Source organism: Macrobrachium rosenbergii, chromosome 47 (assembly GCF_040412425.1).
Source record: "Macrobrachium rosenbergii isolate ZJJX-2024 chromosome 47, ASM4041242v1, whole genome shotgun sequence".
Classification (NCBI taxonomy): domain Eukaryota; kingdom Metazoa; phylum Arthropoda; class Malacostraca; order Decapoda; family Palaemonidae; genus Macrobrachium; species Macrobrachium rosenbergii.
In genome coordinates, this window is record NC_089787.1 from 32,523,946 (window position 1) to 32,542,691 (window position 18,746).

Sequence of the window (18,746 nt, forward strand, 5' to 3'; positions counted from 1 at the left end):
TGCATTAATGTGTTTGTTTATATGTGTACAGTATACATACAAACTATATATATCTATATATAATATATATATGTATATAATATATGTATATATAATATATATATATTTATATATATAATGTATATAATAATAATGTATATTTATATACAATTAGAATGGGTCAGTTCTTGGAATTCACAGAGAACCTTCCTAAAATTACCTCAAGTGTAGCACTCCTTACCGTTTAAATACCAGTTCTTACTACAGTGTGGCTTAATTTAAATCCTATATGCTCATTGGGCCTAGTTATCAAGAGTCCACATAGCTAGAGCAGATTAAACCTTCTACTGAAAATAGTTTGGAGATATATCTGCAGCATAACCTTTAAGACAGCATTACTCTCTTTTTGGTTAGCGCTGACTCTTCGAGGTAAATTGCGTTTTCCTTTACTCGAATGGAAAGGAAAACGGACAATGCTATTTTTAAGTTCATGTTAGGGAGCACTGCAGAACGGCTTGCGTTCACTAATTCGTGTGGTAGCTAACCAAAATATAATGAAACAAAGCCAATGAAATCCGCTTTCAACGTTTGTACTGTACAAGACAAGTTACGGCACCAAACGTAGTTACGCATTTAATTTCCCGTTTTCTTACAATGCTGAATTCGTAATAGAAAACTGTATTGAACAACCTTAGTATGGGTAACTTGTATAACCTTCCAGGCCTCGTGCCACGCAAAACAATGCTGTAATTTCGAGAGGTAGTCATTCTTATATATATATATATATATATATATATATATATATATATATATATATATATATATATATATATATATATATATATATACACACATATACATACACACATATCGCGCTCTGAAAGCTGCAGGAAGAATACTGTACTACCGAGCTTTAATGCAGTTATCTGTGGTCCAAGGATACTGCAGCATGCGAATGTAATTTTCATATTAATATATAATCTTTTAAATCCCAGTCAAGATTGCTAATAACGGCAATTTAAATTATCTCATAAAAATGGATAGTCGAATCTTGCAGTTGCTGCCTACAGGTTAACAACCTATGAATTTTTTTTAACAATTTTACCAAAGATTGAGAAACTTGTTAATGACCTTCATGATTGACTATCAAAAATTTTTCTAGCATTAGCAGTTCGCCATCTTTATCATGTGGCCTTACAGGCAAGGCAAACGGCTTAGAATGACTCCGATAGCATTTGATCAACCAGTTAACCTCTGCTGTATTATCTTGTATTGTCAGAGCCAGTGCCAAAGAAAAAAAGTGCAGTTCTGCTGTCCTACTGACATGGCAGTATGCCACAAAACCCAGTTAAACTAACATACTGTAGTTTAATTTTGGCAGCCTGTACTGTGTTCGAGACCACAGAGGAAGTTAAAAAGATCTAAACGATTCTTTAGGAGTGACATTTGCACTCTGATGATCTAAGTGACATTTTCCTCCGAATTCTCGAACAGCCCTTTGCGATCTCACAGATGGGGAGTTGCGGCAACACTGAGCACTGTCTGCAAGCTTAAACTATGGCCTCATAAGAAACTAAACATAAAAATGAAGACTTAATTTTATAAATAAAAAGCAAATACGCATGCAGTAAGGTGAAAAGATGGTAAATAGCGAGTTCTTGCTTCAGTCAAGGTGTTATACAAAACCCAGAAATAGCCGCAGTAACTTCCATGGAATGTGGCAAGAAAGTGAATTTGAGGTTGGTCATATTACATCTTTCTAGTACAGTAAAAAAAAATTGCAGGACACAATTTCATTTCGATATACGAAGAGTGAATTGGACAGCAGTAAGTTAAACAAAATCTCCAGGTAACGTAATAAACCATAAAGACCTTGTTTCATACCTTTTCCTATGCAAAATAGAATTATAAGGCATATCAATGACAAAAAATATCAAAATTAAACCTTTACAACGAAATATGTAAAGGCAAACTGACACATCCATTCCATGTTTCTCTTTATTTCTTTGTAGTTAAAGCCATAACTGTGATGCGACTGAAGCAGGAACTGTCGAGAAAAGCACTAATCAATCTAGGGCAAGCCATGCATATTTACAGGACGGAAACCTCAATTTTCCATAAGGGACTTAAGACCTTCCCTCCTCGTCAACTATACTTATCACTTTCCCAAACTCAGAGAGAGAGAAAGTGGGAGGAAAGAGCAAAAAAAGGAGATTTTTTTTTTCAACTGTTCTACGAGTATTTATAACTTGTCTCATCGGAAACTGGAGTCATAACACTTCTATAATTCACGTGAAGGGTACACTTAACACAGAAATCATTGAACTACGACATCGGCGTCACCCTCTGTTCTGTTTAGAAGGATTATTCCAAGAGAATTCCCATTCTCATTTCCAAACTAAAACGAGAGAAAATACAGATTATTACTAAGGCAAGATCAAAGTTTCTAGCCACACAAATAATTTCTGAAGGAAGCTCGCGTTTTTAGCTGTTTGCGTACAGTTTACTGCGGCAGCTAAGGTAATACAGAGTGGTTTCTAATCATACAATATTTTTTTTAAATCCACTGGATTAGGTGCAACGTTCCCCAGAGACTTCTTTTCACAAGTTTTCAACAAGAATCATGCGGCTACAACCATCAAATTCATGCTTGCCACTACTCATCTGATACAAGCATGCACTACGTAAACTGTACCTTTGCGATATCTAGAAACTCTGAAAACTGAATAACTACTGCTTATGAGTATATATAATGGTTTTAATGTCTGTCAAGACCTTATCCATTAAAATTTCAGGTTTAAAGTCGATTTGGTTCTCTTTTAAGAAATTCGAAGCACACGTCTGCGTTCTTTTGGTACGTAGCTAAAAGTCCCCTTTTCACAATCAAGTCAGTATAAGTATATAAAGCAAAACAGAAGAAACACAATTCCTGAATCTACTGACAAACCTGAAAACGTCCTCTTAACACTACAAACTATTCTATCTTATTGCATTCGGTACTGTTTTTCTCAGTTTGTCCCAAGATAAGTATAATTTCTGTGAGTCTTTATCTAGTCATCATCTGGAAAGAAAATGGTTATCTCATATGGAAAGTTGGCCACACATTAAAAGTCATTCCCTTAAGAGTCTTCCTTTACCTAACAAGGCAGTTCCACATTGTGACAACCAGTTCTTTCCAAATATTTTCAGGTAACGTTCGTCTAATAGAAAAAGCATGCAGTCGTGGTCATTTTGTGAAAAATTTTTACACAAGAATTGAATCTTGTCAAAGATTTTTCATAGGCCATTTGCTTCCAACATAGGACTCCTCACTAAATGTGATTAGCATTTAAGAGATTGCGCATAGAGAGAAAACTTATTTGCATCATCTATATCCTGTAAACATTAAAGTTTGTGAGGCGTCCTTATGTTTCATGGGAAAGGAGAAAATTCGAGGGAGGGCAAGAAGGAGAGAGAGAGAAATTTATCATAAAGGATGAGAAGACGTAGAGAGAGAAGAGAGATGACGATCGTAGAACTTTGCTGCAGGAGCTGGAAGACTTCTTGATGTGCCAACTAACCTAAGTTATCGGCGCTACCATCAGCAGGAGCCATTTGCGACCAAAAATCTCCACCAGCAGGTACTTCACACTCAGGCTCCTTAACATTCTCCTCCACAACAGCTCCATCATCTACAATAGCTGGTGGAACCTCCTCCACTTGAGGTGCCACGCTTGGCTCATCCACCTGGGGCTCCGCTTGTTGCTCTACGTAAGTAGTGATATAGCGGGTATCTCCCTGGATTTCGTCAACATGGCACTCCACTTGGAGTTCCGGCTGGGGTTGTTCCACCTGGGGTTCTGCTTGAGGTTGCTCTTCTTTAGCTTCCTCAGGAGCAGTCTCCAACTGGACATCCTCAACCAGAGGTTCTTTTGGAGGCTCCTCAGTGTGGGGTTCCACCTGAGGTATCTCAGCCTGGAATTCCTCTTTAAGTACCTCAGGCTGGGATTCAACCTGAGGTACCTCAGTCTGGGATTCCACTTGAGGCACCTCCTCTGGAATCTCCACATGAGGCTCCTCCTTAGTTTTAGGGGGTTCTTCGACTTCTACCGGAATCTGCTCATCCTGTGGGGGAACCTGTAAAGGGGATTCAGAGGGAGGGAGCTCACCCAGGGATTCAGGCGTCACACTCACACCCTCACACACAACCTCGGTCGATGACTCACATTTGTCAGCAGCGGACTCACTTTTCACCTCAGTAGCAGGCTCGGCAGGAGCTGGAGCTGGAGCTGGAGAAGGAGTAGGCTCCTCAGCAGCGGCAGGAGCTGGAGATGGAACTTCAACCTTAGCAGGAACTTCTACAGGTGCAGGGGCAGGAGAATCTGTCTTGAGATTGCTGCTCTCAGCCTCCAGGCGAGCTAGTTCTGCTTCAGCGGCAGCAAGGGCGGCTAACTCAGCCTCCATGGCAGCCTTTGCGGCAGCCTCCCGTTCAGCCTTCCTCTTCTTCTTTTCTAGCTTCTTCAGTTCCTTCTCATCCATGTCCTCAGTGATGGAGGAAGCTTCCTTGGCAGCAGACTCTACCTCTGAGGTAGAAAGTTCAGATGTAGGAGCGGGGGTTGACGCTAAGGCAGCTGTAGTAGAAGACTCGATGGCGGGAGTCTCAGGGAGCTCACGCTCCTTGGACTTCTTCTTCTTCCTTCGCTCTTTCTTCTCATCACTTTCCTCAGAGGTACCATCAGTCAGGGGCTGTGGGGTAACTAGAGTTAGAATAAGTCAAGGCACATCTGGCCGCTTACCTGTGACGTGACGATTCCCACTACCTACTGTCAACAAGCAGCAAAGGAGCAAAATGACAGATACTACAGATGCTACGGAAACAGTCAGTCCTTACCTAAAATCTAGTGCAAAATATGCAGAAACCCCGAGAAAAAATATAAAAACGCTAGAACACCTCCGGTGTTCACTGTTTACTTTGTTGTAAAGCATCTATTCAGAGCAGGAAAAAAAATCTTCCTTCTTCTGTGAAGTCATTCTGCTTGAAGTTTTTCGTCAAGCTCATGTTGTGCTTCCACAAAGCTACGAAACCTTTTGCTGGCTTTTTAGTCGAGTGAAAAAATACGACATGCAGCACTTAAAAATACTCATATGTGCAAAAGACAAAATATATATTCAGTCAATTTGTACTCCACAAAAACCTCGTTGAAATAGCATTTTATTCACCGAAAAATTTTGGACAAAAATATTTATAACTGTCAAGGGTGTAAAAATGAATTTTCTTTCATGACCATCATCATCCTGAAGGAGTAGAAATACATTCCAGAACTTTTCCACGTTCTTATTAATGATAATACTTGAACTGCTACGTATGAGAACCGCTTGACACGATGCAAAGGTACTGAAGTCTAAATACACAGTCCCTCATTCTTGTAGACTGAAATGCTCGACCGTCAATTTCATGTACAAACATCAAGATTCCTACGTACAATTCATTTCATCCACGGAGAAAACTACATAAAAAAAAAATCTCAAAAAACAAAGCACCTAAGAAAAAAGATTAAAAAGGAAGTCCTCTGTCGCTTTCAAAATCATTCAGAGAACAGCTTTGTGTTTCTCATGCCTGTCTATCACTCTCACCTTCAGAGCAGATTCGCTGAAACGAACGTGGCCGTAGTCCTACGGAATAAAATTACCATTCAGCAACGGCTCAAAACATGGTAAGTTTACTAGATTGCTATTCTGACACGCGCGCCTGTCAAAATACTGAACATTCCGAACTTCGGAGAAGCAAAGTTGCGTACTTACGTGTAACTTTAACCCGCTGAGATAACAGAACATTTGCAATGAAACTAAACACTCGATTCTATTTTCCCTTTCAGCGGGTCGAAGCTGGCGCAAAACGGCGATGCCAGTTTAAGGGAAAGAGAGAGAGAGAGAGAGAGAAAGAGAGAATATAGTTAATCTTGCTTTTCACAGGCATCCTCATCGGAGACTGAATTAGGGTTTGCGGACATCAAAGTCGACCCAGAATAGCCTTGCGTGTCATACAAATGAAAAGTAAAATTGGGCCTTCTCCGACTGCGCTGCACAGTGCACGACAAGCCAAAAAGATAATACGATAACAGAAAAAGTATTGCTGACAAATAATGCAAAGATTATTATGTATATATATATACATACACACACACACACACATATATATATATATATATATATATATATATATATATATATATATATATATATATATATATATATATATATACATACAATTTAATCTTTATTCACTCTCAGCGCACGAGCACCCGACTGAATAAATATTCCACGAAATACAGCCTCATTCGCCGTCATTATCAAGTCCCTCCTTTCACCATTTCTCGGGTGCAGCTGATGCTAAATTTGTCATCCGCCAACACTGTCGCCTTTATAAATTTCTAACCGTCGGGTGTCTGTTTTCTATAACCTTCTCTTAAATAGAAGTAGATATTATTGAGCGATATTATGAAAAATAACAAAGCTCTGACATATCAGAAGAGGGGACTGATCGCCGAGTAATGAGGCCAATTTCATTTACACCTCTAAGCATGAAACCAGACACGCTTCTACATTTTGATTATGAAAAAGAGATTGGACAAACTTCCAGAGGTCTCTCGCTGTCGTCACTAAGCTTATATGGTGAAATATACAAACAGTGGATTTTTATCAAGAATAGCGAAGAGTAAGTTTGAGAAAAATATACAAAATCAAAGGGTATAAAGATGTCCGCTTCATACACAGTTACCGAATAACAACGGCGAACTCGCTGACTGAAAAAAAACTAAAATATGGATCAACGAAATTAGTGACTTTCAGAGGCTTCGCTGATTTTGATAACCTTTATGGAAACTGGAAAGATCGCGGAAACACTTCCATCTAACCTCTGAGTGAGTTCAGGCAGTTTGAAGTAAAACGAGATTCATCTGGGGATAAAAGACGTGGGCCAAGTTATGACAGAAAATAATGTTCAGATCTCTGCAAAATAAATAAGACCAAAGCCAATACTCTAACAAAGCAGCTTCATAATACAGTTGAAAAGAGGGTTAACTTAAGCTCTGTAAGAACTTGCGCCGAGCAACGAACATCACTACGAAGCCACCTTGTGAAAAATCGTGTTATTTCAGGGTTACGGAAGGGTCAGAACTTGTCAAAACTTATATAAAGAACTTACTCATACACAATTCAGTAATTATGTAAGTACAAAACACGTGTTCAAAAGCTATAAAGTTTTTATATCGAATTTATGTCTTCTGGACAGCTAGAAATACGTTTTTTTTATTAACTAAAAAATTCTTTTTTGAGCTGTACACTAAACTTGAAGGCACCGGAAATCTTAGGTAGAACAAATACTTTTATTTTCATTTATATCTTATCTAACGCATAAGTCTTATATCATGGAAATCATAAATAAGGGCAATGCCACGAAGGAAAGAGAAACAATGGAGTACTGCAAGGCCTTTCGACTTATAGTCCTTTACTCGAGTCTAAGTAAAGGACTATAAGTCGAAAGGCCTTGCAGCACTCCATTGTTTCTCTTTCCTTCGAGGCATTGCCTTTATTTATATATTCATCACGTTCCATATTTTCGTGATTCAGTTATACTGTACGTCATGGAACTAATGTTTGAACAGGCTACTTTGTCAATTTGTTTCTGAACAAGCAATACGAAGGATTGATGTGCAATTTAAACTAAATATTCCTGAGAAATTAATTTCTTTATGACATTAGCAAACGCCTGAGCTTCTTCAGATGGTTATCACACTGATACTTCCTGCGCGAAATGTTTTTCTGAAACAAAACATATCCAGTGAACCTGAAGGGATTTTAAAGCAGAAAACTGGAAGGCTTGTTACTCTGATGCAAGCATTTCACAAATGCAATTGTCTTTTTTTCAAAGCAATAACAGAAAATGATCTATCAGAGATCTGAAGAATTTACAAATAAAAACGATTGGTCTAAGAATGAACCTGAGTAATACAGGAGGCAGCGTTCTTTGGAATAAATGAATGTAAACAGGTTGTAACGTTTTACAGGATATCTGAAATAATACAATTACCGTATAGACGTTCGTTATATACCTAGAATGAAAGAAATTTAGCGCTTTCTTGATGTATGACTACAAAGAAACAACTCCAATCAAGAATTGACATCATACAATAGCTATCGCTTCCATTCACATCCGTAAATCACACTGCGAGATTGCAATTACTTACCATGAAAGTCAGTGTGTTTTATTAACGATCGGTACAAATGTTATCAAATAGTTTTGTAAAGGCAAATTGAAGATAAACGATTTCACAAGTCTGACCCTTATGAACCCTGGACCTTAAAAAAAAATCTTAACACTAAATGCAAGAAATTCAAATATTCAAAACAAAAGTGTAACAAACTGAAATCATAATTGCTGATCTATTGTTACATTCCAAATCAACTGAAACATTGAACATTAAAAAGCTTTTAGTTTTTCATAATAAAATAGAGGATACAAAATATGATAAAGAACAGAGGTTGAGATGACGATTTCGAACAGATTAACTAAATGTAAATTTAATTAAATCCAGACAACATCCAAAAAGAAGCAAGAACATTATATATATATATATATATATATATATATATATATATATATATATATATATATATATATATATATGTATATATATATATATATATATATATATATATATATATATATATATGCATATGGAAATTTTTAGATTCCAGAATAAATATGTTTCAAGGAATGAAAATGCCTGTCAATATTTATAATTCCAACCACTTAACTATCGTTGAAAATTCAAGACTTGACGCATGTCTATGTTTATCATCTTTTATCTGTTTAGTTAGTCATTTATCTACCTATATTTTTTACCTAATTATGAATGAACTTACTTGGAGCACATCGGGTAAAAAACAGTGATTTTAACTAAATCTAAACATTAAAAGCTAACATCTCCCTCGTTCTTTATCACGGTTTCAGTCAGCAAACTTAGTTCATAAATAAATCAATGAAATGTATAAAAACAAAAAACAGCAAGTTTTCCAATAAACCATATGCTAATAGTATCAAGTAATTCAACCGTATTGACAAATAATACTTTCGGCTGACCTATAAACTGTTAGGTGAAGAAAACCAAATAAATTCTAATCACTAATGTCAATACAAAAGCTGCTACTTAGTTTCTTAAACTGTGATTAGTACTGACACATTTACTTTGTCGTAAAGCGTAATTAATTGCTAACAATGCACTATGAATTAGCTAAAGTAAATCTTCTAAGTTAGGCGAAAAACAAAGAAACATTTCTTGGAGGTAAAAAGGAAAAAGAAAATTGGACAGTTTTCTGTTCTTGAGATTAAATCGAGATCAAGTTTTCTCTCATTTAAATATTCATTATCTTTTCAAGTGTGCCGACAATCTAGCGAACTGGAATGGACGCGTGATGTGGTCCACGTCTAAAATTCGGACAGTCATTTTTATCTGACCTGGGGAAAGCTAGATGCAGTTTTCATAAGGAAATCTATGTACATTTGGACAGCAACCTGCTTATTTCGGTAGTGGATGTCACTCTGAAAGTCAGGGTTTAGAAATCAAATGTATAACCAAAAATAATACAGATCTTCTGGTTATTTCATTCATGTGCATGGGAGCACTTTCTTAGTATCACCTCCGCGTGTTACATCGGGATCAAGTCGAGATTATTTTTCATTTCATCTCAACGATTTCAAAATAAAATGTTCTCAACTTCAGGGTCAAGTTTGTTTAAAAAAAAAGAAGAATAAACTTCGATATTATGGTCTTTAGGCAATCAAAAATCATGTACATTGCCTAAAGAAACAACAACAAAAAAAATCCAGATTTCCAGATTAACGAAGAGGATCTCCCGTCCTTTCTTTAATGCTGGAAATATCTCTCGGGTGCGAGTAACTGGAACCAGTCGACAGTGCAGGTAAAACTATGGAATACTCCAGTGCCAGTCGTCTCCGTTTGTTTGCTGCCTGCTCGTGAAGGAAATATAATGATCCTTTAAAATTCTGGATGGTATTTCTCAAGAGTAAGACGTGCCAGAGTCATGTAATAGCATGGAATCCGCACGTCTCATTCGTGAGGACTTCTTCATCTTGTTTAATATCTTTAAATCCTGATAACTGCTTCCTCCACTGCAAACAAAACGGGAGAATAAAGGCAAAGGAGTGTTTACCTATGGGATATAATCCAGAAGGCGACCGACTTAGACGTGACACAGGAGTGACTACTTACTAAATTCTTCTTGAGAGATCTTTTAGAAGTCAGACATCCGTCGTTCCAGATGAGACTTTCGACTACAGTGACTGACTTTTAATAGCTAGAGATGGCCACGTAAGGAATGGAAAATGCTGTGGGATCATATATGATGATCCCAAACTGAGTCGTGAAATCTATTAGGTGTGCTTTCTGTATAATTAACTCGTCTAGTTTCAAAGAGGAAACAAATAATCCAAAACGCTGTATGAGTCATGCAAAACATTTCATCACTTAACTAGAGTTCTGACCATGCTCTTTCTGAAAATGTGTTCGGCTCTTTCTTAGAACCAAAATGTGTAGCTTCATCTAAGTAACTTAATCTTACTTGGCCACTCTCGAAGGAAGGATTAGGTTTTGGAGAAATAAGTCTACCGAAGATAAACACTCTTTGTGTTAGACGTGACTGGGGCATTCGTCTTTTCACTAAGCCCACCCCTCACTCGCAGGTTTTTCGACATCACATCGGCTCACGCTCTCCCTTGACTGTCTTTGGCGTCTGTCTTGCAAGGGGGCGTGGGAGAATGGTCCAGTCCTTCAAACCAACGAGCGAGAGAGGTCTACAGTCCAGGATCCTTGCCTCCAGTCGTTTCTCCTCTTTTAAATCTTTCTGTTTCTTTTGATGTCTATCTATGATTTGGGCACAACTTCGGGGGGATGCCAAATCCTTGGCTTCGAGGGAACTTGAGAAGAGTGTGCTGGGAGGCAGGAGCAGCCATAGGTCCCTTTCATCTACTCACACACATTCCTCACTGCATGATAGGTAGGCGGAGTTGATACATATGGCGGTTTTCTGTTGACCTTACCACAGTTTATTTTAAAAGCACTCTGCAATACTTAAGAGATAACCAATAAACTCAAGCGTCAATGCCTTCATCGATCTGGGTTTCAGTGGGTCAATTGGCAACCAGAAAAATGACATATGCATAAGATTCTCAGATTGCTTTGGTCATATTGTAGATTCAACTCCAGTCATTTGTTTTTACCCTGTCCTCTACAGTAGATCCTGAAGCTGGTACCTTGTCTAGTCTCATACAATTCACTCGCTCTCTCTGCTTGTCTATGTATTTATGGCAGTGTATCATACACCCAAGCTATCATAATCACACTGCTGTATATCTCTTGTGAACCTTTCTTTTCTATTCTAGCTCAGGATGTTTCCTTCCTTTCTTTGATTATTTTAGTGCCTCTCATACTACTCTAACCTCTTAATATTAACTTTCCTAAAAACAATATATCCAAATAAAAGATTCTCATCCACTTTGTTCTACCTGCCTATCAAGTGTGAACTAAGTTTACAGTATTCACTTTCCTTCCCCTACTCTGCCTCTGATCCAGATTATAAGTGATTTCCACTTCCTAACAATAAAGCTCAATACCCAGATTGCTGATCAATAGCATTTTTCACTAAATTTCGATGAAATTTACTGTATACAGTCTTTTTCCTTGTCATGGTCTCATGATAACAGTGGATGAAAACATTAAAACTTTTTCGAATGCTCTACCACTCTAAACAGCACTTCATTCCACGTATATCCAATCTATACTTTTTAAAATACCTGGCATTATTTTTCCCTAATATTTCGAAACATGATGAATGGATGCCTAACTTTATTATATACTGTGCATCATATAAAATGTACGATTATTAACCTATTTCAAGGAAAAGTATCTTAAAAGTGGGAAAAATTTGGCGTAGGTCGCAAGTGTTTTGTACGTATAAATTTGAGAGGAAAATTCTTCAAGAAGAAACGTCATTTACCCTATCCCAAAATCTTCAATTAGTGATCCAGAAGGTCTAAATTAACTATAACTTTCATAAACATATATCCATACATGTCTGTACTTGTTTTGAGATTACTGAAGTGTTTTCACTTTTTCTTTATAAATCAATCTTATTTATCTACTCGCCAGGGCTGTTCAATCAATCAAGTTCAGTTATTCATGTATTCATCTACCTGCCGTCTCCATTAATCTTAGTTACTTATCCATCTCTTCTCCATTGCCATACATCAGCATACCTAGTGATTCCTAAACCTCCTCTTCATACAATGGGTAAATAAATTCGAAAAACTGTGTGGCGTCACTGAAGTCATATTAGAGCTGCGATGAGTAACAGCAGAAAGCTCTTTGTTAAATTGGGGGAGGGGGGGATTGCTGCAAATACTGCTTTGTGGGTGGAATAATGAGATTTTGAAACGAGCCAATTACATACATTTCGCCGTCAATACGTACCTCTGCTTCACTAATACTCTCTTTTTACGATTTAGTGAGTAATCAGGTCTTTATCTGCATTGGGTCAGTGGACGTTTACGGGTTAGCTCTCAAAGCAGGTCGTGTTAGTCTTTACGGCAAGAAGCTGTTAGGAGATTTTTAGTCCTGTTACTTCAGTAGTTCAAAGGCGTTTAAGAGGAATCATAAGCTCGGCTGTTTTTTTTTTTTTTATTTTTTTTTTTAGAACTGTCATCGTCAGTCAGTCAGACACAATGACTGCCCACCCCCTAAAAAAAAAAAAAGAGAGAGAGAAAGTGACCCCCCAGCACACTTTCCAACTTCGCCTCTCGCCCGTCACATCACCTTCCTCTGTTCTGGGAAAGGCCATGGGATGGGCCCTCGGCGGGACTCTGAAACTCCAAGCCATCTAGCGTCTGTCTCACGGTCTTTGTTGTGGGCCCCCCTTCCGCCCATGATCTCGAGTAACAACTCGATGCAGACTCCCGTAATACGGTCAAGTTTTCTCCAGCGGAAAGCCAACGCCTCCAGATCGAAGACCTCTGGTCTTATATTGGCGCCATCGATTGGACAGCGAGTTGGCTTTCGCGGGTTCTGAACACACCGTGAAACCCATTTTCTGCTCTAATAAAAAAACTGTCAAACCCTCTCCCGTAAGTGCAATGAAAGACATTCTTCATTAAAGCAGACGTTCACGTTAGTGTATGTATTAAGGGAAGTTGCCAGAGAGTTAGCTACAGCACTGGGGATCATGAGCAGAGGCGGACGACAACAAACCTGAATTCTGTCGTCTCATGAAAGTCAAGCGACAGCTAGGCGTGACATCACTCTTCTAAGCACAATCATCAGCATCTACAAAAACCCCGGAAAAAAAAAAGAGAGCAAACTTTCTACGCTATCGTTCTCGCTCTTTCTATAAGCTTGACGTCACAACCTGTGGACACAGGACTTGATGAAGAAGACTATATAAACTAAGTCCGTGAGACGGACACTAAGATGTTATTCTGAGAGAAATCTGTGACGAAGTAAGCCAGTCCATGCGAAGTGGCGGCTTCGGCCGGGTGGCTCCACGCACCTTGGCTTCGTCCCCGAAGTAGTAATAATCACGCACCTTCTCTGCCACATAATCCTTCTTTCGGGCGGTATAACCATAAGTTGAGAAGAAGGAGGAGCCAGTCTCTACCTTTGAGAAGGGTTTTTTGTCGGGTGCTGGGGCGCCGAACACGGTGTCTGGCTCCTCCCACTTTGCTCCCGCCAGTTTGTCGTAGCGGGAGCTGGTGTCTGACGGCACTGAAGAGACGAAGGCAAAATGCACATTATATATTGGGGGGAAAATGGCGTCGTGAGTTTTACTGATAACACAAAAGAGACAGACTGACACAATCATTCGCACGAGATAATAATGAACACTGTCGTTCTTATTTTATAACTTCCTTAGCAACATAAAGGTATTTCAGTTTATGACTTCTTTATTGGACAAAAATGAAGGTTTCACTCATAAGACAAGATTCTGAACGACGTGATACACTTTTCTGAATTTACAGGTGAGCAATTTGAGGAAGGTATATTTAAATCAGAACACTACTACTTCAATTTGTAGTTTGTGGGAAAACGTGAGAAACCATGCACCTTACCTCAGAGTACAAAAAGTGGATGGACAAAGGAAATGACATACAACAAATAAATGCAATAACAGACAAATACACCCAACAATTTCTCTCCATGCTTGACTGAACTCAGAGAGGACACCGAAACCTTGATTATCAAGTCAAGAACACGATAATAAACCAAGGCCTCACTGAAGGTAGACGAAACAGAAGAAATGCCACTTACGTCATCACAATGAAGGGTAACAGTTCGAAGAGAAACTGAGCCAGATCTAGTGCCTTTCGAGTTAGAAGTTCAACTTAACGTCTACTAACCAAGCATATATAGCTTTCATCGTTATGAAAATTACAAATAAAGACTCTGTAATGTTGTGTGAAAAGCATTTTGTTAATTAAACTCACTTGACACGTTAAAAATCTGTTTTTAAAACCGATCTGTTTTTAGAAAGCGTTTCAAGTTAATAAATCTTGAGTCACTTTGGAGCCTACTTTCAATTTACATGATTAGTTTTAGCATGTAAAAAGCTATAACTATGAGTCATTATAACTATTTAAAAAAAAGCTAATAGGCTTTATTTAAATGTCGTATGCTTAACAAAGTCGTTCCGTCTAGATCTGACCACTTTCAATGCGAGGATCGAATTCTAAGGGTAAATATGGACACTTGTTTACACTGGAGGGGACGCTTGTTATTTCGAGATTAACTGTTATATTCAGCATTCTCAGAACATCTAGAATGGAAGGGAAAGAGTAAAAACATCCAAAAAAACAGGGTCTGAAAAGTCCGTTTGCCACACAGTCGGGTAGACGGGAAAATCAATTTCAAAGTCAAGTGCACGTGTAGAGAAAACTCATGCAATATATACAATAACTAATCTACCAATGTACGATAGTGTTAACTGGAAAACAGCGTGATCTAAAAGCGTTTTTTTATCTCAGACTTGTAACCCATTACGTACGTCTACCATGAGGGGAACAGACTCAAGATTCACTATGATTATATCTAATCCAAAGAGCATAAGAATAAAGATTAAAAAGTATATCATTTTCTCAGGGTATAGATGCGTTTTGGGTTACAAGCATCGCAGCGTTTTTATTATTTTTTTTTTTTTGTTTAGCATCGAGGCGACTCATCTACGGCAACCATCATGTCAAGATATAAAACTCGAACACAGACCCTTGAAATCGTCAGGATTGTACTGTTTTGGCTTCCAGTAATCTGTAATACCAATGACGTAGGAATAAGTCAAAAGAGAACTGAAGAAAATCCGGATAGGAAGAAAAGAAAATCAAGATTTAAACATAAACATAAAATGGCGTCGAGGATAATCCAAAAAGTGGGGGAAAGATAATACACACCAATATTTAAAAAATGACAAAAAGGTCTTCATATACTTCTGACCTTTTTGGGCGAAATTCGGGAAAATCTGGCGTACCAAAAAAAAAAAAAATGCAAACTAAAAAATAATAAATATGACAGATACAGGACTCCCTTTTGAGGAAAACGGTCCACGAAATCTGTAAATCTGAGATTAGATCAAAATAAAACATAAATATAAGGGTAGCAAGTAAAAAAAAAAATATACAAACAATAATACCAAATGAAAAACCAGAGGTAAAATTATTTTAGATGAAATCAAATGAAAAATGGGGATGCATTTGGTGAATACACTAAGGAAGAACAATCAATAACAAAAAATGCTTAAACGATAAAAGAGAAAGAAATACAGCAAGAAGTAAACAACATGAATGACAAAAGTACGAACAAAAGAATGAAACGTAATGAATCATGCGCATATTCTCTCTTATCAGGTCAAGTAGATGCGTCCTATTTAGGCTAACGTATACCTCGTATATTTTATTACTCTGCAACATTAGAGAGAGAGAGAGAGAGAGAGAGAGAGAGAGAGAGAGAGAGAGAGAGAGAGAGAGAGAGAGAGAGAGAGTTTGGAGGTAAAATATCTGAAGTAGTTAACTATTACCATAAGATTCAGAGAGAGAGAGAGAGAGAGAGAGAGAGAGAGAGAGAGAGAGAGAGAGAGAGAGAGAGAGAGAGAGAGAGAGCTAGGTTTGGAGGTAAAATATCTGAAATAGTTAACTATTACTATAAGATTCAGAGAGAGAGAGAGAGAGAGAGAGAGAGAGAGAGAGAGAGAGAGAGAGAGAGAGAGAGAGAGCTAGGTTCGGAGGTAAAATATCTGAAGTAGTTAACTATTACCATAAGATTCAGAGAGAGAGAGAGAGAGAGAGAGAGAGAGAGAGAGAGAGAGAGAGAGAGAGAGAGAGAGGTGTTTTGCGGTAAAATATCTGAAATAGTTAACTATTACCATAAGATTCAGAGAGAGAGAGAGAGAGAGAGAGAGAGAGAGAGAGAGAGAGAGAGAGAGAGAGAGAGAGAGAGAGAGAGAGAGAGGGGGGTTTGGAGGTAAAATATCTGAAATGGCAAGCTATTGCTATAAAATTCTACAGAGAGAGAGAGAGAGAGAGAGAGAGAGAGAGAGAGAGAGAGAGAGAGAGAGAGAGAGAGAGAAATTTGATAAAATATCTAAAATAGTTAACTATTACTATAAGATTCAGAGAGAGAGAGAGAGAGAGAGAGAGAGAGAGAGAGAAAGAGAGAGAGAGAGAGAGAGAGAGAGAGAGAGAGGGGGTTTGGAGGTAAAATATCTGAAATGGCAAGCTATTGCTATAAAATTCTACAGAGAGAGAGAGAGAGAGAGAGAGAGAGAGAGAGAGAGAGAGAGAGAGAGAGATAGGTCTGGAGGTAAAATATCTGAAATGGTAAGCTATTGATATAAAATTCTACAGAGAGAGAGAGAGAGAGAGAGAGAGAGAGAGAGAGAGAGAGAGAGAGAGAGAGAGAAAGTTATAAGAGCGAACTGGATTAATCACTGATGGAAAATATAGAATAAAAAAATAGAAAACCTTGCAGAAATCTGGGTCTGAGGACCGGTCTCTTGACCCTTGGCTGAAAAGACGGAAGATGACGCCAATCAAGTGTCTCGTGTTTCCTGAGAATGATTACCTTGTACGTCCTCTGTCAACACGGTGAAGAAAAAGCCCCAAAACTGTTGTTTTCCTATCTCCCCGTCTTTTTTTATTTCTTTATATTCATTCTTAGCTTTTCAATTTTTAGTTTGCAAGTGAGCAGTAGTTGTGATCTTTTCGCTACACCTCGTCTTTAATATAGTTTAAACGCGATAACCATTTCTTTTTGATCAAAGTAGTCGATAACTAATTCTTGACAGAGATTCTTTCGTCCACCATGAACTATTACGTCTCCGTTCATAAGGAGAGTAGAAAATGAATCTGATTAATCTCTTTCCTTCTTTATCAGACCTGAAGGAAAACACAACCCGAACAATACCAATCACTAAGCTTAATAGTCAGAGATAAGACTGAGACATAACAGAAACCTAACCTGTTCATCTGGAAAAAGCAAAAATATGATTGGAGTTCGGGCACATCTGCAATTGTTCATGGGATTTCGTTCCCAACTACAGAATTTCGAGCAATGGCAGTCTGTTATGAAATAGGAAAGGACTGCCTTGTATCATTTTATTCGTACTAAGAGGACTTTGGGGAGTCAAATATATATTTTTCTTTTATGTTAAGAGTCAAATATATATTTTTCCTTTATGTTAACTATACAGTTTTTCTTCACACAATGCTCTTTCCTCTTCATTTTTAATAATGTATTCTTGGGTTTTGGTAAATATTAAAATTATGCAGCAATATAGATGTACTTTTACTCTCTTTATAGCTTCCTGTGCGTTCTAAGTACTGACGATAATTATGCATAGTCATTAATTAAAAGACCATGTTACCTAAAGTCTGGAAAACTGCTCTTCAGATTACAAGCGATTTAGCAAAAAAAAAAAAAAAAAAAAAAAAAAATACCATCAATAATGTGACCCATCCTATGATACATATTGTTCCTGTGAGTGAAATTTTAATTATTTTAATCAAGTTGATTTCTGGTCTTTTGCTACGTCCTATGTGTAGACCTTTGAGCAAAGAAATTTTGTTTGGAAAAGACATTAATACATTTAAAAACTTGATATATCATACTTGTTAATTATCAGAACGAGTAATTTTGAATGCATATTATATAATGGCTAAATAGAAATTTCCAGAGAGAGAGAGAGAGAGAGAGAGAGAGAGAGAGAGAGAGAGAGAGAGAGAGAGAGAGAGAGAGAGAGAGAGAGGTTGAATAAGACGCATCCTCCTATCCAATTACTTTCCAATGGAAAATGTTTACATCTGAAGTATGCGTATGATAATACAAAAATAAATAAATAAATAAATAAGGTTACACGTGACATAAAATATTACCAAAGGCTTTGTAATACAAAATACATTTATACTAATATTACAGTCAAAAGATGAAAGTTTAATTTACTTCATTCCATCGACATGCCATCATGCCTCAACAGCTACACATATTACTTTAAAATGTACAAAACATTTTATGCAAATGCAAATATACATGAATGTCTTACACAGTACATATATAATGTACATTTATATGTACTGTATATATGTGTATAATGATTTCTAAGAAGAGGTTACATGTAATCAATCAAGATCAAGCAAGCGTGAGTGCTTCTGTAGGTAAATGCCTCTGGTAGCACTT

At 37.6% G+C, this 18,746-nt stretch overlaps 1 protein-coding gene across 50 annotated transcripts in view; it reads right to left on the reverse strand.

The window, feature by feature from the left end:
- LOC136830746 (enolase-phosphatase E1-like) overlaps positions 1-18,746 on the reverse strand; it is a 104,354-nt gene that overhangs the window by 8,038 nt on the left and 77,570 nt on the right. For 21 of the 50 annotated variants that reach the window (XM_067090601.1, XM_067090560.1, XM_067090569.1 and 18 more), the window contains 3 exons: positions 15,288-15,329; positions 13,687-13,793; positions 3,540-4,704 (listed from right to left, as the gene is read on the reverse strand). In XM_067090601.1, the coding sequence (XP_066946702.1) occupies positions 3,540-4,704; positions 13,687-13,793; positions 15,288-15,329 (1,314 nt within the window). Of the gene's footprint in view, positions 1-3,539; positions 4,705-13,578; positions 13,794-15,287; positions 15,330-18,746 lie in introns of all 50 variants that reach the window. The other 29 variants (XM_067090606.1, XM_067090575.1, XM_067090558.1 and 26 more) reach the window with 6 other exon arrangements.